We start from the raw sequence: 26,305 nt of genomic DNA, 5'->3' as shown, positions 1-26,305 counted from the left end.
GGGGCCTGCTTAGGACTCGTGAGAGCTGTAGGAGTGTCCTCAGCTCCACTCTGAGTTCCTAAGCATGGCTATTCCCAAAGCCTGAGGGCTGGTGGGTGTGGAGAGAAAGAGGGTGGGGGCACCTCCCAACCCTCAAAGTTTTCCTCCAGTGCCAGACCCCAAGCCTTTCTTTGTCCAGACGGGGACACTTGAGCCCAGAGAGAGGCATGCATTTGCCCAGAGTCTCACAGCAAATTAAAGCAGAGCAGGACTTGATTTTTCTTTCTACTGAGTCCTTAGAACCTGAAGGGGGAGGGTGGCATGGGGGTGAGGTTAACTCCTGCAACTACTAAGGTCTTGTCCCCTGACTCAGCCGGGAGGCAGAGATGCCATCATCACCCCCGGGGCTGCTGAGACGTGTTCTGGGCCAGCATCGGGAGCCCAGGCCAGTCTGCCATCTTCTAACAATTGTTTTCCCTCTCCCCTGCCAGCTCCCTGACTGACGGGCACACACTCTCCAAAGAGCCCCTAAGCCATGCTCTCAAGCTCTCGTCCCCAGTGAAGGTGAAAGATGCCCAGATGAATTCTCCAGGTGAGCCAGGTGGGAGGCTGCTGGGCAGAGCCGGGTGGTCCAGGGCAGGGATGGAGCTGTACTGGGTGTGCTGGAGGGGGTTGACGGGACACTAACGAAGCAAGCCAGGGGACCCACGCAGGACAGAACTTTGGGGGACTGGGAAGGCGGAAATCCTGATCTCCATGCCCACAGGGACCCCACCACGCCCCTACCCTCTTTGCCGCCATCAGGGCCAAACTTGATGGAAGGAAGAGGGAGGAAGTTTTTTTCTTCAAGAAGCTTGGGAAGGAGAGAGGTCAGAGGTAGAAAGACAGCTGGGGCCTCATCCGGGGCAAGCCGTTGCTGAAGGATGGGAGGAGGCCCAGATAAGCAAGGCCTTGGAGAGTCCAAGCGGGTTGACTGGGCCCAGGGGCAGGCTGGCCGGCCCGAGCTGGCAGAGATGTTTCTGGAAGCTTGGGAGGCCACATGCTCTTTCAAGGACGTTCACTGCCAGATAATTGCACCTTGTGAGAAACAGAGTTATCATTTACCCTGACGAGTCATCAAAATGATAATAACACAGCTTTTGTTCATTTTTATTGGCTGTACAACAATATTGTAGCAACAACAGACGTTTTAAAAAAAAATGCAAGGAATCGGTGCGTGGCACAGAGGGTCACTGCCTCCCGGGTTCAGTGCTGTCCTTGGGATGGTACATTGTTGCTGTCTTGTCGCTGGTCTGTGTCACGTCTCAGGGGTGAAGAGCTTCCTCTGAGGTGCTGGTTAGTTCAGTTGTGATTTGCCCAGCTTCAGGCTCCTCAGAGAAGGCAGGTGGTGATCCCGAGGCCACTCCAGCTCCCTTGGGCGTTCGTTTGGGTGGGAGCTGGTCGGGGGAGATGACAAGCTGACTGTTGAACTGCTTGTGTATTTTTTTTTTTCTTTTGCGGTACGCGGGCCTCTCACTGTTGTGGCCTCTCCCGTTGCGGAGCACAGGCTCCGGATGCGCAGGCTCAGCGGCCATGGCTCACGGGCCCAGCCGCTCTGCGGCATGTGGGATCTTCCCGGACCGGGTCACGAACCCGTGTCCCCTGCATCGGCAGGCGGACTCTCAACCACTGCGCCACCAGGGAAGCCCTGGTTGTGTATTTCATAGAATGTTCTTCAATGTGGGTACATCCAGGGTCTTCCTCATGGCTAGACAGGGATTGTGGGTTTAGGGGAGTGGGTGGTAGCATTCAAAGTGGGACTAGCTGGGGAGGCCAGTTCCAAGGGTCCCCAAATGGGGCAATAAAGAGGCCAGTGAAGGCGGAGAGGACTGGAGCCTTTGTTCTGAAGACTTCCCTCAGAGTTTCTTCTGACTTGGCTTTCCCTGTCAGAGGGCAGGAACAGAGTTGGGACCTCTCTGCTCTGTCACTAGCACTGTCGTGGGCTGGAGGGCAGACAGCTGGGCCAAGGTCACCATGCCCATGGTCTGTGAGGAAGCTGAGACGTAAAAGGTGTAACAAGGGGAGACACCAGACCAGGCCTTCAGATACCCTGCTCCCCAGGCTGCCTGGTCCCTTGGAGATCAAACGCCAATCCCCTCACCGCGGCGGGGCTCGCTGCTGCCATCAGACAAGCTGCCCCTCTCCCAGGCTGGGTGTCTTGGGGTGGCCTCGGCAGGGATCTGGCCTGAGGTGTGCACTTTCCTGGAGTGGACTCTGCCTCTCTGCTCTTCCTTAGAGATGAAGAGGGACCTGGACCAAGGAAAGCATTGACCGATTTCTGAGGGGAAGGGTTTGAAAGGCACCGAGAGAGCCCAGGAGAGGGGCCAGCTGGGCCCAGGCAGCTGGCACACTCTCTTCCCGAGAGCCAGGGCAGCTTGCTGCGTCACCTCTGGCAGGTCCCATCAGCTTGCTCAGGCTTTCTTTCCTTGGACTGGATAATTCCTTCTCTGCAGCGCTTAAAGAGCAGCTGTCAGCACCCGGGGACTGTGCACAGCAAAGCCCTGGAGCTCAGAAGTCCTGACTGTGAGTGATGGCATTGGTGTTTTGCAACTCAAGGGGCAGGAAGGGAGCCAATGTGGTGCAAGTTCAGCGTCCCGTGGAGCATTCCGTGTCGGGAGTGTTTCCAAGGAGGAACAAGTAATCCGAGCCCCTTGGGCCTCAGTTGCTTAATCTTAGTTAGCATCCGGCAGCACTGCAGCAGCGGGGCACAGAGAACAGACAGGTTTCAAACAAGCGGGCAGGGAATCCCAGAGAGGGACCCATCAGAGAGGGCTGGCAGCCAGGGGCCAGGCAAGGGCCGAGGGTGGGAAGGGGGCCACCAACTTTAAAGGAGGGGTGGGGAAGGAGGAGTCAACTGTAGGGGAGGCAGCAGAGCCATTCTGGTTTATCAGGACTTCGGGAACCTGGTAGGGACAGCCAGGCTGGGGGCGAACCTGGACTCTCCATCCTCTGCGCAGGGCTAGGCTGCTGGGGATACTGAGATGGACAGTACCCTGCCCTCAGAGCGCTCCTAGTCTGAGGGCAGACAGGCTCTGGGTGAAGGGCACACAGAGGCTGAGGAAGGAAGGCCTGCTACCTGGGAACTGGGTGATCAGGGTGCTTCCTGGATGAGGAGGACCTCTAGCTGGCCTCAGACGTTTAAGCTCCCTCTGGGCCTGGGCCCGAGCTGAGTGGTCTGCCCTTGGGAGTTTAGAATCTAGGGCTGGTGATAAGAAGAAGGGGACAATGTGGGAGGGGCTGAGGAGGCTTCTCAGCACCATTGCCCAAGGGACCCCAGGCACTGCCCAGGGCAGTGCCAGACCTCATTGGCTCCCACCAGCCTTCCCTGTGGGTCACACTCCTCCGAACCCCAACTCGTGTAGCCTCCAGGGTTTTGAAGGGTGGAGTGGGGGGAGCTCTGGAATGCAGCTGCAGTAAGATCCAGGTTCACCATGGCTTGAGTGCCCCCTGTGTGCTGGCCTGGCCCTGGGGCTTATTTGCACGATTCCCCAGCAGCTCCAAGAGTCCTGGCTCCAGACTCTGTATGGGAGAGGATATTGGCGCAGCCACATGTGGGAAGGGGCCTCGAAGCTGCCATTTCCATAAAATTGAGGAAAGGCAACTATCTGTACCAAAGACTGTTTGGGGAGAGGGTCTTCAGCGGATTACAGTGGGTTAAATCGTTCTTCTCCACACATCTGAACCTTAATAAGAGCAACTTTTACTGAACATTTACCGTCTGCTAGGCTCTGTGCTCAGGGATAAACTTTCATCTTTCATCTTCTCTTCATGGCAGCAGTGGGGTAGGCACTGTTATCATTCTCATGTGGTAGGGCAAACTGAGCTCAGACAAGTTCAGTGAGTTCTCAGAATGACACAGCTAGTAAGATGTGGAAGTCTTAACTGGCACACTGCCTCTTTGGGACTGTTTAGGTGTGGTCCCCTCCCCTCCTGCATGCCCTGGCCAGCCCCTGCCTCCTAACTGCCAAGCTGCAGTCCCTCTGGAGAGCTCTTAGAGGCTTGCCTGCAGGAATCAGAGTTCACCTGGGTCTCCTTGAGTTCCCAAGAAGCTGGAGGGTCCTCAAGCTCTGGTCCCCAGGCTGGGCTCTGAGCTGCCCAGATGGCTGTTCTCCCGGGGACAGCTCCACTGAGTTGGGCCACAGAGCAGCTGGGATCTGACCTCCACACAAAGGCAGCCTTGTGCTGGGCCTAGACATACATTTTTTTCTAGCCCTTTCTGGGTTAAGCGTGAACCCCAGCCGGATCAAGGCAATGTCAAGACCACAGGGAAGAGGAGGGGATCTAAGGCAAGCAGCTGCCGGTGATGGGGCTGGTGGAGGTGCTGGCCAGACCTGTTCCCTGCACTCACTCTCCCTAGGAAACTCTCACACCCACTGGGGAGTTTTGAGCTGGAGGTCAGGAGGCTGGGAGCTCAGTCCAGCTTGTTCACCAGGCCTCCCTCTGTCCCACGCTCCTACCCTTTCCCAAATGTTTCAAGGGCATGTGTGGTGTTTCGTCTGGAAGGAGACAGGTACTACCCTTGTCCTCAGGGAGCTCAGAGCCTGCAGCTGGGGGGCAGGGAGGGGCCCTGGGCACAGTGTGAGGCAGAGGATCGCTGTCGTTTCAGCTTCTGGTGGGAGTGGGGGTAGGGGAAGGTAGAACGACTTCCCAGAGGTCAGAGGAAATGGGAACAGGTGGTAATCTCAGCCACACCAGCTGAAAAAAGCAGAGCCTCTGGGGATCCTTGTAAAAACTCTTCCCTAATCAAAATGTCCAGTTCTGTCAAGCCACAGGTGTGCCAAGGGCTGGACAAACTGTTCTGGCCCAGGCAGGCCTTGACCCTAATCTCTCATCATGTCCTGAAGCCACCGTGGGCTCTTCCCCTCATATATCCCCAGAGTGCCTGGCATGGGGCTAAGCAGGTTCCAAAGACCCTTAGCAAAGGGTCCCTGTATGAAGAGGGAGACCCTGGTGCTCGTCCCAGATGAGCCTTTGCAGCAGGGGCTGCAGGATGCCGTGCCCTGAAGAGAGACATCTGTCCCGGCCCTAGAACCACATTTACCCAGGATCAGTGTCTCCCTCCTTCTTCTTAATCAGCTTCATTCCGAGGCCATTCCCACAGGCTGCAGGAAACACCCCGGGCTTCTCCTCTCTGCTCTCCGTGTTTCTCCCTTTCCCAGCTAATTGAGAGTGACTTCCTCTGCTGTTCAGGAGCCTTTATTCCAGAGCCCCAGAGAACACAGCTCCCTGCCTGCCTCACCACTCCCAGCACAATGGGTGATTGTAAGACACAGGCCGGGGTCAGGCCAAGACGAGGTGGGGCAACATGAGAGAGAGCGGGAGACGAGACAGAGGCAGGACAAAGTGCAAGCGGGGCCTTGGGACAGCCCGCCCCCAGCGCTCAGCGGACATTCTCCGGGTGTGTGCTTGGGGCTGTTGGCTGCAGGCTGCCTGCTAGCTGGGTTCTCTGTAGATCTCCCCATAGATCTAACCCTCGGATGCCGTTTGGAATCAGGGCTGGTTTGGATGTGGGGTGCCTTGCTGGGTGATAGGGACCTTGATTGGGTCCTGGGCATGTTTGGGCTGTTATCGCAGCAGTGAGATGGCTGGGCATGGGATAGACCTACGCCCCTGTTGAGTTTCGAGGTGAGGGGATGGGGACAAATTTAAGGGTCTGGCAATCCATCCCGATTTCTTACATTTCTGCTCTCCTCCAAGGAATCACCTGCAGGTAGGCTGGCTGAGACGTACCAGAGCAGCCCTGGACCCACTCGTGATGCCTCCCTCCTGCTCAGTTCTGAGCAGCCTACTTTGTGGCAGAGGGTCAGGGGACTCAGGTACCACTCTCCTCTTCCGCCAACACCATCCCCAAAGGAATAGACCATGGATCCCCGAGCCTAAACCTCATTCACTGACCAGCCCCCTAGCCACTGGATGCAAGGCAGCTGCCAGTCAGAGGTCTTGTCCTAGTCAGTCCCAGCTCTGCCCCTAACTTGCTGTGACCTCGGCCATTCCTTCCCCCACTGAGACTCAGTTTCTTCTCCCTCTGATGGTACTATGTGTAGGAATGCCCTGCCTCCACTGCTCAAGGATGCCCTACCCCCCACCGCTCCCCCACCACTGAGGTCTCAGTCTATATCCCTGATGGGCATCACATGTTCAGTTTTATTTATTCTTTTGGCAAACATTTATTGCAAGTCCAGTGCTTGCCTCAGAAGTTCAGAGTCTAGTCAGAAAGGACGGAGAGAGATTTCTTGAGCACCCACCATGTGCTAAGCTTTTTAACAATATTACTTTGAGGCAGATCTTTTTAGTTTTCTCTCTGCATTTTTATATGCACTTTTGTTTGTTCCCTTTTTTTCTCTTGAGGGTATACTCTGGACATCTCCTTGTGTCATTAAATATTTTTTAAATACTATTTTGATGACTGCCTATGAATCAGTGATAGGGCTGTACCCTAATGAATTTATCATGTCCCCCTATTGGACACTGGGTTTTTTCCAATGATTTTGTTAATAGAAACAGAGCTGCTAAGATATCCATCTCCCTGTTCTCGCTCTGTGTGTCTCTGATTGTTTCCCATGGGTACTTTCTAGAAGTGTGATTGCTGTGTCAGAAGTTACTTCTTTTTTAATCCCTTTGATATTTATTGCTAAATCGCTCCCGGGAAAGTCATACCAATTCACACTTCCAAACGGCACAGCACCCTTGCCAACAGTGGGTGTTGTCTGTTTGTCTAATTCCATCTTTGCTACTTCATGTTCTTTGACTTTAGGAGAAACCCAGGTAGGTATGTAGGTAGGAAGGTAGGTAAGTAGGTAGGTACATAGGTAGATAGGTGAGTTCAGATGGCTTTAGTTGATGGAGGTTATCGTGAGGACAGGCAGGGAAGAAAGGAAGTTTAGAAAGTGTCCAGTGGGGATGGGAAGAAAGAGACCTCCGTGGTTCCCCACTTTGGTGACAACCACTGTTGCTCAGACCCAGCCCCTCTCTGCTGCACTGCCACTGCCTGCTTCTCTCTGCTCCCCACACTGTGCTAGGACTCCTACCACCCCTTGATCTCGGTGGATCTGTCATGATCTCTGCAAGTCACTGTCCAACTCTGCAAGAGAGAGGCTCTGAGTGGATCAGTCACTGCCCACAAGGAGCGCTCACTTCGGGGCAAGGCCCAGCACGGTGACCTCATGGCCCCTGTGCAGGGCATGGGGTTCTGGACTCATTGCTGTGGCCAGGGGAGCAGGGCCAATATCCAGTGCTTTGTGGGCAAAGGACCCCTTCTGACTGCTCTGCCCACCTTGCTGATAGGTAGGTCTTCTACCTCACTGTCCAGAGATTTCTCTTCCGAGAGAGATGAGATTAGGAGAGAGAATGGTGTGAGCAAAGGCCCAGAAGTGGGGATACATGGACATGAGAAGCGGGAGAGGACGAGGCACTGCAGGCACTGCTCACCTACCTTTGCTTCCATCGGTTCCTAAGCCTGAAGCCACTGAGCTGTGGTGGACTCAGGTCAGGAGGGCACTGAGAGGGGCTGGGTCTTGCCAGGCCCTACCTGGGGGCTCTCAAGCATGCAGGACGGAGGTTCAGCCCGCCGTGGCCCACTTGGGCAGGCATCTGCTCTGGGGGCCCACCTCTCTCTGTACTTGGGCAGCAATGTGTCCTGTACCACCCTCATCCATCCTGGGGGGGAAGGGAGGAGGGGAGAGAGGGAAAGGCCCAGGTCCCCTGGACACACCGTCATTCAATCCAGCCTCTGGGACTGGGATGGGACAGAGACTGACTTGTGCTTCCACTAAGGCCCCCACCATGACCCCAGCATGGCCAACTGGAACTGTGTGGATTTGGGAGTCAGACTGTGGGTTGGGATCCCAGCTCTGCCAGCGGTGACTTAGCCTCTGTGAGTCTCACAGGATGGAAGGTTGTTAAACACGAGGTCATAGAACAAGGTGGCGCGCAGCCCTCCTGGCACAAGTAGGGTGCTCAGTAAATGGGAGCTGTGCCCATTCTAATTCCTTCAAGGGAAGGAGAATGACTAGGCCTCTGGGAGGCCAAGGGCAGGGGCAGGCCCCTTCCCACCAAAGTCTTCCCTTCTGGCTAGTCTGGGGTTCAGACAGGTGAGCCTGTGCAGTAAATGTAGAGAGAAAGGGCTGGGCCAGAGCTGCACTGCCCGGTCACCCTTCCCGAAGGGCGTGGGTCCACCAGGGGCCAGGCCTCTCATCCCCGTCACAAAGCAGCTGGGCTAAGAAGAGACTGATCTCACGGACCAACTGCCTTTCCTTCCCTTGTCCATTCCTTCCTTCCTCCTTCTGAGAAGGATGTGAGATGCCTTAACCCCAAAGCGAAGGCACCATGAGATAAAAAACTAACACAGGGGAAAGGCAGAACCGTGTAGTTAGTGGGAGAGAAGAAATCAGGTGAAGGAACTCTGTCCAAAACGTCCAACAAAATTTTACGTGCTTTTTTCTTCAGATGCAGTAAACCCACTTCTAGAAATCTGTCCTTTGGAAAGCCTAAGGGCTAAAACCTGGAAATCATCTGAGTGTCTTTCAATGGGGAAGTGGTTGTGATATGTACATGATGATACGAAATTATGATGTGGCCAACGGAGCCGTATCAACACAGCCACACACACACACACACACACACACACACACACACACACACAATGAGAGAGATACATTAATGTCACGGAAGTTAAAAACGGATGACTTGGCTAATGGCTGTCTGAATGTAGGAGCCAACATTTAAAAATCAGATGATCACACATAAACACCAGATTTCAGGCAGCCCTCAGGTTCCTTTCCTCCTGGGCACCAAATCCTAGAGCCAAGGAGCAGCCACCCCTTTAGATGAAGCGTGTGCTCCCCCCACCCCACAGTCCCCACCACTCCATGTTGCCTCCCTGACACTGAGGCTGGGGTCGGGGCAGTGATCACTACCCTTGTATTGCAGCTTTCCTTAGTAAAACGTTGCACTATTCTCTGTCTTTATCAAAAAACAGAGAAACGAAAGGTGGACTACAAGGGCCACGTGTCTCAAGGAAAATGAGAGGGAGCCTATTTCTTTGTGAAAATGAAGACTGTGCCTCTGTGTTTCACATGCAAATTCTGGGGCACTTCATTCATTTATTGTTTACTCTTATATATTATTTATTATGAAGCTGGTACATTACCTACCTATCCCCTATGGGCATTTTGGGTTTGCTACCCTTGAGTAATACAATAGTAACACGATTCTTTTTTTTTTCCCTTTGGATAAAAAAACAACAGCAACAGAATTAAAATGAATTCCTTGTATGTATATCTGTATAAGCATGACATACACCAAATGTGAACAGTGGTTACTTAGACAGGCAGCATTAAGAAAGCCCTATCCCATTTTATATCATGTACTTCTAAATTGTTTTCTATTTCTTAGAACACATATGTATTGTTTTGTGATTTTTTAAAAAAGGTTATAACTTAAAAGATGATAAGTTAGAGTTAAAACTTTGGGCTGAGGGAAGCTTTCACAGCAGATTGTAAGCCTTACCTGTGATGATCTTGGCAAGCCTGGGGGAACAGGTAAATGGAGTGCGGCATGAGCATCTAGCAGTGCCCACAGGAGAAACGTGCCTTTTCTGGTCTAAGCACGAAGAGGAATCTGTTCCAGGGAAAGGAAGAGAGCTACCAGCTACTGGGAAGTGACTCTGCCAGGCTCTGGGCACGCAGGCCGGGCTACCTCGCGGAATTCTTGTCCCAATTTGGGTGAGGAGGTTGTGTGTCAGCGTTCCACTCTACCTCCCTTTTTTTTTTTTGGCTGTGCCACGCACCTTGTGGGATCTTAATTCCCCGAACAGGGACCGAACCCAGGCCCTCAGCAGTGAAAGTGCGGAGTCCTAACCACTGCACCACCAGGGAATTCCCCTTCCTCCCATTTCTAAAAGCAGTTTTATTGAAGTGTACTTTATATGCCATCGAATTTGCCCATTTTAAGTGTAACGATTTGTCACTTTTTCATTGAAAAAAGTCACTTTTTCTATGATTTTTAGCAAATTTTCAGTTGTACAAACATCACAGCAATCCAATTTTAGAACTTTTCCATCACCCCAAAAAGATCCTTGGTGTTCACTTGTAGTCACTCCCCATTCCCACTCCAAGCCTCAGGCAACCACTCATCTGCTCTCTATCATTTCTGCCTTTTCTGGACATCCCATGTAAATGGAATCAGACGATACATGGTCCTTTGCTTTTGGCTTCTTTCACCGAACATGTTTTTGAGTTTCATCCATGGTGTTGCCTGTATCAGTACTTTGTTCCTTTTTAGTGCTAAATAGTATTCCACTGTGTGGAGAGGTCACATTTAGTTTTCACTTACCAGTTGATGGACATTTGGTTGTTCCCGCTTTTTGACTACTATAAATAATGCTGCTATGAACATTCATGTACAAGTCTTTGTGGGGATGTGTGTTTTCGTTTCTCTTGGGTAGATACCTAAGAGTGGAATTGCTGGGTTGTATAGTAGATTTAGGTTCAATTTTTTTAAGAAACTGCTAAACTGGCTTCCAATATGGCCGCACCATTTTACATTCCCGCCACCTGTATGAGGGTTACAGCCTCTCCATAACCTCTCCAACCCTTTGCGTTTGACGATGATTAAAATGGAGCTAGGAGGAGAAAGACTTTCCTAGGTCACACAGCAGGGAGTGGCAGAATGGAATCGGAACCCAGGTCAACCTGACTCCACAGCCTGTGTCTTTGCCCTGGTCTGCTCATGTGAATGGACTTTCACCTTGTGCAGGGACTGGAGACCCTAAAGAGGTTGATCACTGGGATCTGCCAGGCTGGGGTCCCAGGATATGGGAAAGGGGCTTAGAGATGTCTGAGAAGTGATTGGAGAGGGGTCCTCAGCGGCCCTGGCTCACGCCTCCACCTGGGGATGTGGGTCTCAGCCTGGGGAGGTGGTGGACGCCAGCCAGCATGGTTCTGACTTCTGTCAGAACACAAGGCCTGGCACTGGGTGACCTTCTCTCTGCCCCAGCCCACATTCCCAGGCTGACATTCCCCTGCCTCAGACATTCCCTTCTTCTGCTTGGGCCGGAATATGTCCCCTTGTCCCCCATCCTTGCCCTCCATGGGAGGAAGGATGGGCTCTCCTGTCCCAGCCCCAGGATCTTTACCTCTTTCTGCCAACTTCAGGGTCCACATGAAACCTTAGAGTGTTGAACAGGAGAGACAAGGTCATCAGTCCATCTGCTGGAAGGAAGGGAAGGGCTGGTCACAGGACCCCTGTTGGTCCCGCCTCGAGATGGACATCCAAGGAGGTGGGACCTCTCCATCTCAGCATGGGTCTGGCTAGCAGGTGGCAGGGTAGCCCCTGTGGTCCTAGTCAGCCCTCACTTCCTCACCCTTGAGTCACCTTTTTAGAATGACCACCATGGCCCCAAAAAGTGGCCTCATGGACAAAAGGATCTAGACCACCCATCCAACCCTCCTTTGCAAATGATCTGGAGAACTTAGAAAAAGGAGGAAGAACAGAAGTGTGCATTTATTGAGCCCCAACTATATGCCAAGGCTTTTTCATTTTTTTGACCCTCATATCATCCATGAGAACTAAACCCTTACCTTTCCCCTGAGAAAACAGACTCAGGGTTCAACGGCTCACCTCACATCTCACATACTAAATGTTGAAGCTCTGTTCCCACCTACTGCACACAGTAAAAAAGGCTAGGTTGTGCCTGGGACACTGTCCCAAGTGTGAGCATTGGCCTCAGGCATACCTTTCCCACTGTGTGACCTTGGGGAAATGACTGAACCTCTCTGAGCTGCAGCTGCCCCATCTGTAAAATGGGGCTACCAGACCCATGTTGTGCAGACTAGATGAGATCCCCATGTGAGGCATTCGCATGGGGCCTGGCACTAGGCAAGAATGAGCAGAGATGGTTAGATTATTTCCTGGGACTGGGAAATTTTCCAGGCTAGTGATCAGAGCCTGCTGGTTTTCAGTCTCCTCTAACCCCTTGGAAGGGGCTATTTTTGATGCTTTGACCTTCTGTCAATTGGGTCTGTCCCCAAGCCATTCTCAGGAGGCAGAGGAAGGGTAGAAACCCCAAGGATCTGACAGTCCCACTCTTCTGGGGCAGCCGCAAATCCACTGCAGACTGCCCACCCTCAGGGGGCAAATCCCAGCTGGCAGGAAAACGTCTCTAGGGTCCCCAAGGCCTCCTCCTCCCCTCCAGCTATTCTCTCTCCTCTTCCTTGCTGCACCCCTAGAGGCTTGCCCATCCTTCAAGGCTGTCAGACCTCCCCCTCCAGGGAGCCTCCTGGTATGTCTGCCAGCCCCCTTGGCCCAGTGCCCAAGGCATTGTTGGGAACAGAGGCCTGGGAGCTCTGCTTAAGGTAGGACCAAGGGTCCCCTGGGGACAACCCTGGGCTGGCACGATCCAAGCTGTGGTCTCCCGGACCCTGCAGAGGAGGCGCTGTGGACAACTCGGGCCGATGGGCGCGTCCACCTGCGCATAGACCCCAGCTGCCCACAGACTCCCTACACTGTGCATCGGATGTTCTGCGAGGCTCTGGACAAGTACGGGGACCTCAGCGCTCTGGGCTTCAAGCGACAGGGCATGTGGGAGCACATCTCCTACAACCAATACTACCTGCTGGCCCGCAAAGCCGCCAAGGGCTTCCTAAAGGTGAGGGAGCCCCTCCAGGCACAGCCTCTCCCCTCCCCAGCCCTGCCTTCCAGCTCTGGTCCTCACAGGCCTCTTTCCGACGCCCCACTGGGCAAGCCCTTAGAAAGGATAACAGTAAAAACCAGCCCATTTATTGAGCTAATTGTCCACTCTGGCCTGGTGCTGAGGGTTTACGTTCACTGGGCCCTTGCCGTGTGCCAGGACGTGACATGAGCTTCTCGTTTTTTGTCCCATTCAAGGGGCCTGAGAAGCCTGGTGCACTGGGTTGAGGTCTGGGCTCCCCGGGAAGGCCCTGGGAGGGGCAGCAAGGGCTGTTGAGTGCCTCGTCCCCCAGGGCACTCTCTAATGAGGGAGCCTGGGAGGGTGGTCCCTCAGGTGGGCGGCAGGGTCCCTGCAGTTTGGAAGGGGGGCTTGGTGAGAATGAGAGGCTGACCCGGCCTGTCTGCCTTTGGCCTGGAGCTCGGCCTGGAGCGGGCCCACAGCGTGGCCATCCTCGGCTTCAACTCCCCGGAGTGGTTCTTCTCGGCAGTGGGCACAGTATTCGCAGGGTGAGTGGCTGAGGGAGGGGCCGGGTCTCCAGTGGGTTGGAGGTGGGCAGAGAGCGGAGAGAGGGTCGTTATCTCTTTTTAGGGGCCCCCAACCCCGTCCCCAACATCCCATCTCTTCCCCGGGGCCCTCCCCAGCACCACCTTTGTCCCTGCTCTGCCTAGGGCGACTGTGCTGAGCTGCCTGTCTGGGCCATGGGAGCTCTCTGGGCCTGGGGGCTGTGGGTGTGTCGGGCAGGGGGTGGGGCCAAGGGGGTGGCCCACTGCACCTGCCCAGACACGCATCCTCCTGGGTCTCCTGCAGTGGCATCGTCACTGGCATCTACACAACCAGCTCCCCCGAAGCCTGCCGGTACATCGCCCATGACTGCCGTGCCAACATCATCGTGGTCGACACACAGAAGCAGCTGGAAAAGATCCTGAAGGTTTGGGGGAAAGGGACCAGGGCCATGGGGGTCAGGCTGGGCGTCCTCACAGACCTCCAGCTTACAAAGGGCTTTTCCACCCTCCCTGCCAGAATCCTCCATCATTCTCAACAGCAACCCGCCCCACCACACGCACACAGGCAGGGCAATGGCCGCCGACCCATTTGCCAGGTCTGAAAATTGAGGCCCAGAGTGTCCAAGGGACATACCCCACATCCCCCAGCCAGCCTGCTGTTCCCCATGGCTTTCCCTTCGGGGAAGGGTTGTGTGCCCTGAGGGTGGCTCAGGGCTCTGACACGTGAGCACCCAAGTCTGAGTCTCGATGGGGAGTGGGGGTGTGGGCTGCCACAGGGTGGGGCTTGGGCTAAGCCACAGCGAGTGCCGCAGGGTCTTCTGAAGACAGCAGGGCACTGGAGGGGCTCAACAGTGCCTCTTGGGGCAGCTGGGTCTTTTCTGGAGCATTGATGCCTCCTGATTCATTTAAGGTCCCTCCCTGATTGGCTCTGCCCCCGTGGGCACCACGCTGGCATGCAGTGGCCTGAGGGCACCTCTGGGCCCCAGCTACACCCAGTAGCCTGCAAGATCCTCCAAGGCTCCCTGCCTCTCAAAGGAGGCTCCCGGGTTGACTTGTTGGCTGGGCCCTAGTTCTGGAGATATCACCTGGACCTCAGCTCCCCACCTGTACCTGAGGGCAGGAGAAGTGGTCTCCAACCTCCTAGGACTGTGGGATCTGGATCGCAGGACGGGCCTTCCCTCAGCTTGCGTGAAGCCCTTTTCTGTCTCCACTCCTTTTGAACCCTGTTGTCAGGGTTCCCTCATTCTGAGGGCCTCCATTCTGTCTGATTTGGATAAATGCTTGAGATTGGGGGAGGAGATGTGGGTGCAGATAAAGTGGCCCAAAGTGAACGGCTCTGAGAGACTGAGGTGAACCCGAGCTGTCCTCAGCACCCCCTTTCGCCCTCCCCCTCCCCAAGCACTTGGGCCCTTCACTTCATAGAAAGGGGACAAATATTTAGAGAAGAGTGCACAGCAGGGGTGTCCCAGGCCCCCTAGGACTCATCGGGGCCCTGATTTCCTCAGGTTTGGAGCCGTCATAGATGCCAGAGCCCTCTGACCCAGGTGCCCCCAGGCCAGCTTTGCTTGAAGCCCCACCGGTTTAAGATTCCTTGAGAGCCTCAGCTACCAAGTAGCAATGGTGTTAGCTCTCGTCCTCAGCCTTACCCGAGGGAGTCACACACTCCTCAGCGTGGGCGCTCATGTCAGAACCCCAGAGTGGGGAGGGCAGTGGAGCTTTAAAAAGCCCCCCAATAGTTTTGCCCCATCCCTCAGGGAGACAACCGCTCTGCATAGATGGTTGATCTGATCCCAATGCCCTCTCCCTGCCCCATTTTACCACTGAAGAAACCGAGGCCCAGACCTACTGAATCCCAATGCCCTCTCCCTGCCCCATTTTACCACTGAAGAAACCGAGGCCCAGACCTACTGAATCAGAAATGTCCACCCTAGGTAATTATTTAAAATTCGTATTATGAAACTTTCCAGATAAACAAAAATAGAGAGAAGAGTGTAGTGGACCCTCATAGAGTGCTCATCCAGATTTAATCATCATCACTGTTTTTTGTCACACTCATTTCATCAGTTTACCTATTTTGCTGAAGTATTTGAAGGCAAATCTCTGACATCACAACATTTCACCCCCCGAATATTTCAATACCTCTAACATATATGACATTTTTCTTAATCACAAGTAACTTTATCACCTTTATTTACACAAGTCAAAGAATTCTTTCATATCATCTAATACCAGCAATGTCTTTTTACAGTTCGTTCATTTGAATCAAGATCTAAACCAGGCCCATGTGTTGCATTTGGTGGTGTCTCTTAAGAGTCTTTTAATTCAAAACAAAGGCCCCACCTTTTGTTTCCCGTACCATACAGCAGTGTGGTCCAGGACCAACGGCATCCCCCGGGAGCTTAGTTTCAGAACCCCCCCAGACCTACTGATTCCAAAACTCGGGGTATGGGGCCCACGCCTCCTGGTGATTCTGACACAGGCTTAAGTGTGAGAACCTCTGTCATTGACGTGCTGCAGAAACTAGGTTAGCCGTCCTGAGCTGTTGTTCAGCTTGTCCCTCTAACCTCTGCACTTCCTGTTAGATGGCAAGTGTTGATGCATTTCAGATTAGACAGTGATTGGCAGGAGCAACCCATAGGTGGCACTGTGTACTTCCCATGGCACAGCCTCAAGAGGCACGTGATGTCAGGTGGTACCTCGTAGTGAACTCTGAGTTTCATCCCTGGATTCCTGTGGTGGCTACCTGCTCATCCACTGTGACATTCCCCATCAGCCTTTCTCCACTGATGATCTTTGCCTGAATTAATTATTTCATGAGCCATGGGAAAATGTTTTCTAATTGATCAGCTGGGATTCTTCTCCAAAGGAAGAACTTTCTCTCATCACCTGGGACTCTTTGCTACCTGAAGCACCCCATTTGTACACAGCAGGTGTGGTAGACAGAATAACGATCTATGTTGGGGACTGTTCCACGCATATTTGAAAGAATGTGCATTCTGCAGTTGTTGGGTAGAATGTTCTATAAATGTTAATAATGTCAACTTGATTGATAGTGTTCTAATGTTGTTTAAGTCATCTATATCCCTGTTGATCTTCTGTCTACTTGTGCTAACAAATACTGAGAAAGGGAACGTTGAAATCTCCAGTTATTGTTGAGGATTATCTATTTATCCTTTTGGTTCTGTCTTTGCTTCGTGTATTTTGAAGCTCTGTTATGTATACACATATTTAGGTTGTTATGCCCTCTGGATGAATTAATCCCCTTATCATTAAGAAATGTCCCTCTTTATCTCTGGCAACTGTTCTTCCAAAGTTACTTTGTCTTAAATTAATATAGCCACTCCAGATTTCTTATGATCGACGTTTGCATGGTATATATGTTTGCATTGTTTCACTTTTAACCTACCTGTGTCCTTATATTTAAAGCAAGACTCTTATAGATAGCGTATAGCTGCGTCATGCCTTTTAATCCAGTCTGACAAAATTGTCTATAAAACTACCAGTTGGCTGTTTCGCATTTGTCCGATCCATTCTTTGATCCTTTTCTCCCCTTTCATGACTTCTTTTGGATGGAGTTTTCTGTTTTTATTTTGGTTTGTTTTTGAGTATTCCATTCTATCCATTGGTTTACTAGCTCTCCCTCTAGTGTTTGTTCTAGGGCTTACACTATGCAACTTTAACTCATCACAGTCTACTTTCAAATAATATTATAATATTGTACTACTTTACATATAATGTAGGAATCTTACAGCAGTGTACTTCCTTCTCTCTCCCATACTTTGTGCTGTTGTCATTTATACTTAAATTCTATGTGAGTTATAACTCCTGCAATGCAGTATTTTAAACCGTCAAGTATCATTCAAAGAAATTTTAAAGGAAGGAAAAAGTGTCTTTTTATTTACCCACGTATTTGCCATTTCTGGCACTCTTCATCCCTTTAAGTCGAACCCAAGTTTTCATCTGGTTCATCTTCCTTCCTCCTTAAGAATTTTCTTTCTTTTTTTTAATTTTACTTTTTTTATTGGGGTATAGTTGTTTTACAATGTTATGTTAGTTTCTACTGTACGGCGAAGTGGAGTTCCCTGTGCTATACAGCATGTTCTTATTAGTTATCTATTTTATACACATTAGCATATATATGTTAATCTTCAACATTTCTTGCAATACAAGTCTGAAGGCAATGCATTCTGTCAGCTTCTCTTTGTCTGAAAACTTGTTCATTTTTGCTTTCATTTTCTGAAAGATATTTTCATTTAGTTTGTAGTCCTAGGTTGACAGGGTTTCCTTTTTTTTCTTTCAGCTCTGTAAAGACTTCATCCCAGTGTTTTCTACTTTGCATAGCTTCTGATAAGAAGTCTATAATTTCTTATCTTTGTTCCTTTCCACATGGTGTATCTTGCTTTTCTGGCCGCTTTTAAGATTTTTTCCTTTGTCACTGGTTTTCAACAGTTGGATTATGTTGTGTCTTGGCGTGGTTTTTCTTTGTGATTATCCTGCTTGGGGTTCACCGGGAGTCTTGAATTGATGGATTTATAGTTTTAATCAAATTTGGAAATTTCTCAGACTTTTTTCAATTAACAAAAATATTTCTTGGAACTCCAATTACACATATGTTAGGCTTCTTAGTTTTCTCCTGCAGGTTAATTTTTTCCATTTTTTTTCTCTCTTTCAATTTCATTTTGAGACTTGTGTTTAATTAAGCCTTTCAGAGCAGGTTTAGATAGCCTTTCCTCTAAGGCTAATTTAGCCCCAGACCTAAGACCTGACCCTTCTGGGGTCTCTATTTCCAGAAGTCCCTCCACTCTGGCTGATGGAGACACAAACAGTTCTGGTCCCGTACATGCTCTTGTTTGTCTTCTAGCCCCAGTCCTTGATCTTCCTCCAGCATTTATTCTTCATCTAGTTTCACGGAGTTTCACCTATGCCTGTGCAGGTTGATAATCTGCCAAAGAATCAAGATGACCCCTAAAGAAATTTCTAGAACTCTTTCTCTGCATAGTTCTCTCCTGTCTGGTATTCTGTCCCACAAATTCTAGGCACCCCGGCTTTCCTGAATTCTGACCTCTGACATCTCAACTCAGTGAGATAACTGAGTTCTGGTTTCCCTCTACCCTTTCCTCTCTTCTCTCTTCTGCAGTCACACAGTCCCCTGTTGCACTCAGCCAGGCCCCAGGTTGTCTGGTTTTCCTTTAATAGAAGTCATTCCTTGCCCCCTGCTTATCCCACCTTGGCTGCTTCAAAGTTCTCATGATGGGGAACCATGCATGAAGGGTGGCAAGTGTCCTGCTGAGTGAAAGGTCAGAGCTGGGGACCAACAACCTTTGCCACAAGGTGCCTGCCAGGCTGACTAACACCTGGAGATGGGGGTCTTCTCAAGAGGTGACTTTTTAAAATGAAACCCCATTTATTTTTCCTGTCAATACAGATCTGGAAAAACCTGCCACACCTGAAGGCAGTAGTGATATTTCAAGAACCTCCTCCGACAAAGATGGCCAATGTGTACACGGTATGGGTAGAGGGCTCGTGTGGGGCAGGTGGGGTCTGTGTGAGCCTGCCCAGCTCACCTGGCCTGTCTGCACTTTCCCACCTGGCCGCAGATGGAGGAGTTCATGGATCTGGGGAATGAGGTGACTGAGGAGGCCCTGGACACCATCATCAATGCCCAGCAGCCTAACCAGTGCTGCGTGTTGGTCTACACGTCAGGCACCACTGGGAATCCCAAGGGCGTGATGCTGAGTCAAGACAATGTAGGACAGATGCCCAGATGGGTAGGGGTAGGCTATGGGTGGATCTGGGCAGTGGCCCTGCCCTAACAACTCCCAGGGAGTTTCCTTCAGTCTCTCAGCTCAGGGAGCTGGGATAAGTAGGACAACCCTTAAGTCTGTGGTACAGACTGAGCCCAGCAAAATGGTGGGGATTGGGAGGGGGAGGCCTGTCCCAGGGTGTTTCCTGCAGAGATGCCCAGGAGGGTGAACAACCTCTAGGGTGTTCAAAGAACACTCCAAAGAAATAGCCCAAGCCCACAGGGTGGCCACAGATGTGAACACTTCCAGGGCTGGCTTTGTAGACTGCCAGGACCCATCTCCCTGTCCACCAGATCACATGGACAGCACATTACGGCAGCCAGGCTGGTGACATCCAACCCGCAGAAGTCCAACAGGAGGTGGTGGTCAGCTACCTGCCCCTCAGCCACATTGCTGCCCAGATCTATGACCTGTGGACAGGCATCCAGTGGGGGGCCCAGGTCTGCTTTGCTGAGACTGATGCCCTGAAGGTCAGTCTGCCTCTCTGCCTAAGTGGGTGTCCAAGTGTGTGTGCAAGGGCCTGCCCGAGTGTGTGCTTGTGTCTGTGGGCCCTGTGTGTGCATCATAAGCACGCCGGTTCCCCATGTGTTTAGCAGTCAGAATTCTTTCAACTGCAATTAGCACAGCCTGACTCAGATGATCAAACAAGAAGGGAAACTGATGATATTACATAAAGGAAAGTTGAGTCAGAGTGGTGTGTGGGTCCACAGTGCCATCTAGGACGGGCCACCCTCAGAGTAAGATCACAGGATGGTCACAGATGGCCACGGCCCTGCCCTGCATCCCAGCCTCATAAACTACACCTGTGCTTGGGATCCTTCTTTTAACCATGAGGAGAACGTCCCCAGAGCCCCCTAGCAGACTTCCCCCTCCCCTACATTGGCTCAAATGTTGTCCCGTGTCCATTCATCAACCAGTCACTGCTTAAGGGAATGGGATTACCATGTTTGAGTTAGACTAATAAAAAGTCACTGCCCCCAGGACTGGGAGGGGACTAAGGTACTTCTGAAGCATCTGGCCACCCTGGTACCTGAGCTACATCAAGGTTCTTTTAGCAAAGAAGAGCAGTGAGTAGATGGCTGTTGAGTCGTAGCCGACAGTATGTGACATGAGTTGCATGAGGTGTGTGCGTACACCTGTGTGAGCTACTGTATACAGGATGCCTGCGTGTGTGCACACTGCCTCTGGTGACAGGGGCCTCCTGGCTCCCGGCCGGCTCTGAACCACAGCCCTGTCTCTTGCTGGCTGTGAACAGGGGAGCCTGGTGAACACGCTGAGGGAAGTGGAGCCCACGTCCCACATGGGGGTGCCGCGGGTGTGGGAGAAGATCATGGAGCGGATCCAGGAGGTGGCGGCTCAGTCTGGCTTCATCCGGCGCAAGATGCTGCTGTGGGCCATGTCGGTGACCTTGGAGCAGAACCTCACCTGCCCGAGCAGGTAGAGAGGGCCAGGGGGCAGGAGGCCTGGGGAGGCAGCAGGGCTGGGTCATAACCCCAGGACACAACCTAGGATCTGATAGGCCAGGTTTGTCCAGGCCCCATTGGCCAGGCTTGTCCAGACCCCTGCACAGAAGCCCCATCAGTGGCTGGGCTTGAGCCCCTATTCTCTTGCCAGATCCCACAGGAGACCATCACCCCATCTTTGGGTCTGACAGCAAGGACTGACTTGCTCCCTCTGGGGTGGCATTTACCTCCCTGGAAGCAGCTCCTAGCAGCCTCCTGAGGGGTCTCCTCCTGACTTCAGTAGGTGGCTATAGAGAAGGGGCCACAGTGATGGGGGTTTTCCAGCCTTCCCATAATCCAAAGTGACCACTCATCTCTCGCCCACAGCCTTTCGATTGCTTTAAAATTCCCAACCAGTGCTGTGGGAGGATCAATGGCATAAATCTGGCCTGTTCCAGTTTAGAAATATTTTCCATTACTAGTGTGTCTGTGAAACGGTATCATGTCTCATGAGACATGTACACGTGTCTATGCACTTAGGGCTTCATTTGCACAGACATGAAAAGTGAATATGCATGAATGACCCATTCAAGAGCTTCAAGTGGCATCAGACACATGTTTGTGTCTGTGCATATATACTTCAAGTCTCTGCAAGTGTGTATTACTGTGTGCGAACTTGCGTGCCTCTGTGTTGTCTGTGCAAGCATACACAGCTGAATCTGGTTTTCTAACTTCCCAGCTCAAGACGTATTTGCACATAACTACATGTACACACCTAGGTGTGCATGCATGTTCACAGGCAGGGCCAATATTAAAAATATTTAGCAGTGGATTCAGCATTGCCACTAACCAATCAGAATAGATCGTTGGAACGGCCATTCCGGGTACCCACTGAACACCCACCCTTTTAATGCAAGTGTGTGTGTGTGTGTGTGTGTGTGTGTGTGTGTGAGTGGTCTTCTGTGAGCCATTCTCCCTCTCCCACCAGCGATCTGAAGCCCTTCACAACCCGACTGGCAGATTACCTGGTGCTAGCCAAAGTCCGCCAGGCACTGGGCTTTGCCAAGTGTCAGAAAAACTTCTACGGAGGAGCCCCCATGACCGCGGAGACACAGCACTTCTTCCTGGGCCTCAACATCCGCTTGTATGCGGGCTATGGCCTCAGCGAGACCTCGGGCCCTCACTTCATGTCCAGCCCCTACAACTACCGGCTCTACAGGTGTGGCCCAGGTTTCAGCACATATGCCAGCCTGCACGTCCTGGCTGACACCCTTCAGTGCCGCCCCCTGCTGATTAGGTCCCTGAGCCCAGGCCACTGGACTATGGGTCCCTGAGTGCCAACAGCTCTATCTTGGGCCAAGTCCCTTGGCCAGGCCCGAGTCTCGTGGGGATGGTCTCTGTGACAGTGTCACTTGGGTCTGTGGTTGCAAACAGCCTTGCAGCCCAGGGGCTTCCTGAGCAGGGCTCTGATGGAGGAATTTCCCTTTGGCCTCTGCCTCCAGTAGGGTGGGTTGTGTTAGCGGGTGTCCCAGCATTGCTGGTAGCCCTGGTTTCATCTGGGATGGGAGCTGGGGGGACTGGGCCGGTCCTCTGGTGTGGGGTAGGGGGCAATCAGCTCTAGGGAGTGAGTTGAAGGATTCTCTGTTGTGCTTAAACACCTCCCCTCCCTGCTTGCCCATCACAGTGCTTAAAGTCCCATTAGGATTTCCCCCACTGATTCATTCATTCACCTAAAAACCTTTAACTGGCCCTACGTCTCAGCTCTGAGGACCCTATTAAATTACAAAAATCCTGGGAAAGGACATTCTAGGCATCGGTGAAGACTAGATGGATCAGACTAGGGGCTGATCCAGGGCTTGGAGGAAACTGCTCCCTCTGACCATGCCTCCCGGCCCCTCCATCCCCCCAGCTCCGGCAAGGTGGTGCCGGGCTGCCGGGTGAAGCTGGTGAATGAGGATGCAGAGGGCATCGGAGAGATCTGCCTGTGGGGCCGCACGATCTTCATGGGCTACCTGAACATGGAGGACAAGACGTGTGAGGCCATTGATGCCGACGGCTGGCTGCACACGGGCGACTCAGGCCACCTGGACGCCGATGGCTTCCTCTACATCACTGGGCGTCTCAAAGGTGAGCGCCTCTGGCTGGGTTCAAGGCTGTGCTGGGACGTCAGAGGAATTATACTGCCACCACAATTTATACCCACTACAAGTGTTGAGCCCTTATTAAGTGCCACACACCTTGAATGACATCATTTTACTTACTATTGTCTCCCATGGGAAAGATGCTATCATTACCTCGACTTATTAATGAGGACAACCAGAGAGGTTAAGTAACTTGCCCAAGGTCACCCAGCTAGTAAATGACAGAGCTGAGATTCAAAGTCCCTAGATAAACAAGGCAAGTCTTTCCAGAAAATTTGAGGACATAAATATGTATTTTTATATGCAAACATGGATATGAGGTAGAGTAGAACACAAATTGGACATAAAATTTAAAATAGAGCATGAGATTTCAAAGAAATTTCCCATGAACAGCTTGGCTCTCCCAAGGAAGTAAGTTGGGGACACCTCCATGGAAGAGGTGCTTTGCTTACTTTGCCCAAGTGGATACAGTGCCCTCAGCATCCCTGTGGGAATCCCATGCCCCAATTTCCCAGGGGAAACTGAAGCTCGGTGAATGGATAAACACCTTTCTGGAAATCACGCAGGCAGATGTGTGATCGAGCCTGGGTCCTGTTTAGAGGGTCGGCTCTCCAGGCAGAGTCTGGGTGTGCTTGGTCTGAGCACCTGGACTGAAGCCTGTGCCAGGGACCTGGGCTTGCCTCCCCAGAATTGATCATCACGGCTGGTGGGGAGAATGTGCCCCCTGTGCCCATTGAGGAGGCCGTGAAGACAGAGCTGCCCATCATCAGCAATGCCGTGCTGATCGGGGACCAGAGGAAGTTCCTGTCCATGCTGCTCACCTTGAAGGTGTGTCGGGGGTGGGGGGGTTGGGGTCTGGCTCTGGAGGAGCAGCCAGTGGGTGGTCTGTGGGTCTGACCCCAGCAGTAGCCATGTTCAACCAGGACATGTCTGGATCTCATGACTGTATTCTGGAATAACTAGTCAGTGCTGCCTGCCCTAAGGGGCAGCCGTAGCGCAAGGAAATCCCTTCTGCCCCTGGTAATACAGTTAATAGTATGCTGCCCCGATGATCTTCTGTGTTCCAGTACAGTCCAGTTTACACAGCGCTGCTGCCCTCAGTCCCCTCAGCAGATAACCAATCTGGTATCTGATACCAGGGTACTGGATGGGGCCAGAATTATGGTCCCTGTTTTAAAAGATGATCTCACTGGCTGAGGTCATCTCAATCTCAGGCCTCCCTTCCTTCCACCCCACCACGGGGCTCAACGCAGTCCGAGTAGCATCCTACTCATTCTAGAACCATCTCTTTGAAACAGAGCTCATGGTGATCCACGTCCTTGACGATCAGCAGTGTGACCTCCTCCAAGACCAGGGCACACATCTTGTGGAGTGAGGCTTGGTTTTGATCTCTCTCTGGCTTTTCAGTGCACTCTGGATCCTGATACCTCTGACCCAACTGATAATCTGACCGAGCAAGCTGTGGAGTTCTGCCAGAGGGTGGGCAGCAAAGCTGCCACGGTATCGGAGGTCGTGGGGAAGAAGGATGAGGCCGTGTATCAGGCCATTGAAGAGGGGATCCAGAGGGTCAACATGAATGCAGCTGCCCGACCCTACCACATCCAGAAGTGGGCCGTTCTTGAGAGGGACTTCTCCATTTCGGGTGGAGAGTTGGGTAGGTGTTTTCCTTGCACTATTGCAGGGGCTGTGCAGGAGGGCAGAGGCCACGGCAGAGCCTGGGAGGTGCCCACTAGGAAGCAGCCATGGCAAACAGAAGGTCCCTGACAGCACTTTGGATGACACCCACCTCCTTCCTGTGGGAGGACATTGATTGCTCAGTGCCTGGGCTTGTGGTTAGGTAGGGCCTGTTCAGTATATAAGATATGTGCTGGAATTCATTAATTTGAACCTATAACATTTAACTTTGTTTTGACTAAGGAACCATTTTCCCCTGAAATCACAGTGGGACCACCAGGCAGACACCAAGTTCCTGTTAGTGTTTGGGCTGGAGTCATCTGGCTCTAGGGAGTGAGACCACCATAATCTTTTGTAAAGTCAGCTCATGCAACAGGTAAAGGGTGGAAGCCCTTCTGGGCCATGGTCCACAGAAGCAGAAAAGGCCTCTGGTGTGGCCTCAGTTGGATGATGAAGTCGCTCTTGGTTATAGCATCTTGGGGTGTTCATGGCATGGCGGGGTGGGTATGCAAATGGCTCCTTCAATGAGATTCCCTCTGACCCATCAAGGCTGAACCCAGATGCAACTATTCACAGTAATGCTGAGCTGCTATCAGAGACCCTGAGCTTATCTGGTTGTCTTGTGCCAGCAAATTGAATGCAAGGTCAACCAGATAGGTGTCCTGTCTAAGCAGTTTATATAAATGGCTTTGATTTTGAAGTCTCCCGTTACACAGCCAAGTATGAGTTAGCACGAAATGGAGTTGAAGCTACCCAAATCAGAGCCCTTTTGACCTTGCATTAGAGGAGAGAACCAAGGCCAAGAAAAGCGATATGAGGAAGACATCTCATAAAGACCATGCCAGAGGCCCTCCCTGGCCAGGGCTTTCCCCTACCCCATCACAAGCAATCAAAGCATTACATCCAACATCGTATGAACTTTCACTGAAACGCAGAGATGATTTGCCTATCAGTTGTTGTCATGTAAATTACCCCACTTCCCCTGTATTCTACCGGCCACTTAGACCAACCCTGGTACAGTGTGGGAAGGAGCCACACAACGGTGTGACCACGGAGCAGGGATCACCATGGGCCATCTTGGAGGATGGCTACTTGTTGGTCTGGCTTAATTCCAGAGTTCTGGGACTCACTGAGTCTAGATGTTTACCACACACCTTCTCAGACATCTCAGAGCCCAGCCCTCACTCATTTCTTCCAATTTCTCTTTTAGGTCCCACTATGAAGCTGAAACGGCTCACAGTCCTAGAGAAGTACAAAGATATCATCGACTCCTTTTACCAAGAGCAAAAAAAGTAATCAGGGGTCGTCCTTCCCGGGTTTCTCCTGAAGGTGGCAGGCTGAGTATTTTCCTGACCCCCCCAGGTCCTCTTCAGTCTGGGCACATGCACTTCTGGCAAGTCTGTTAGGTTCTCTGGGTCAGGTACGGTCCTGGCATCTACATTTGCCAGGTCTTATGCCGAGAGGCTTCATGTGTGGATAGTTTTAAAAGTATTGCTTTTTGTTTGGGTGACAAGTGAGATCAACTCTCTTTCCAGAACTAAAGGGCTGACTTTTTGGCCTTACTTCCAGGTAGATTTAACAGGCTGCTAGCTCACTTAACAGGAGGCTGGGTGTTGGGGGAGGGAAGAGGGGGAAGATGGCTCGGCTAACCAGTGTGCCGCAGGGAAAGCGCTCAGTTGTAACGCACCTAACACCCGACTTACTCTGGAATCTTGTTGGACATTGCCGACCCCATCATCTCATTACCAGGCACTCCACCATACACACACCCACTGACTTTGATGCTTAATAAAACTGCTGCTGCCTATTTGGTTGTATTTAATGTGTAATTTGAAATTAAACTTTTTAACAGAACTGTCAACAAGTACCTGATTTTTTTGTCAATAGAGCAGCAGATCAGTCCAGAGTAGTGGTTATTTAACCCACAGGACACTGAGCAATAGGTATTACCAATGACCTCCAGTGCCCTGGAATAAGCAAAGGTGTGGGAGGAGGTCAAGTGGAGCATTCTAGGGAAAGCAGTCAATTAGGGGCT

The 26,305-nt window shown here is 51.8% G+C and overlaps 1 protein-coding gene across 2 annotated transcripts in view; it reads left to right on the top strand.

Annotated features, from left to right (window-relative positions):
- ACSBG1 (acyl-CoA synthetase bubblegum family member 1) overlaps positions 1-26,119 on the top strand; it is a 48,291-nt gene extending 22,172 nt beyond the window's left edge. Inside the window, exons 2-14 of one of the 2 annotated variants that reach the window (XM_060005534.1) lie at positions 471-571; positions 12,444-12,664; positions 13,124-13,212; positions 13,514-13,634; positions 18,635-18,715; positions 18,807-18,956; positions 19,307-19,483; positions 20,269-20,450; positions 21,444-21,674; positions 22,365-22,582; positions 23,285-23,424; positions 24,004-24,250; positions 25,481-26,119. In XM_060005534.1, the coding sequence (XP_059861517.1) occupies positions 471-571; positions 12,444-12,664; positions 13,124-13,212; positions 13,514-13,634; positions 18,635-18,715; positions 18,807-18,956; positions 19,307-19,483; positions 20,269-20,450; positions 21,444-21,674; positions 22,365-22,582; positions 23,285-23,424; positions 24,004-24,250; positions 25,481-25,566 (2,044 nt within the window). In that variant the 3' untranslated portion in view covers positions 25,567-26,119. The remainder of the gene's footprint in view (positions 1-470; positions 572-12,443; positions 12,665-13,123; positions 13,213-13,513; positions 13,635-18,634; positions 18,716-18,806; positions 18,957-19,306; positions 19,484-20,268; positions 20,451-21,443; positions 21,675-22,364; positions 22,583-23,284; positions 23,425-24,003; positions 24,251-25,480) is intronic. The other variant, XM_060005535.1, reaches the window with a different exon arrangement.
- The last annotated feature ends 186 nt before the right edge of the window (positions 26,120-26,305 follow it).

The sequence above is a fragment of the Delphinus delphis genome, chromosome 2 (genome assembly GCF_949987515.2).
Source record: "Delphinus delphis chromosome 2, mDelDel1.2, whole genome shotgun sequence".
In the NCBI taxonomy this organism is placed as follows: domain Eukaryota; kingdom Metazoa; phylum Chordata; class Mammalia; order Artiodactyla; family Delphinidae; genus Delphinus; species Delphinus delphis.
The sequence above is the reverse complement of the archived record's forward strand: the minus strand, read 5'-3'. Positions and strand labels throughout refer to the sequence as shown.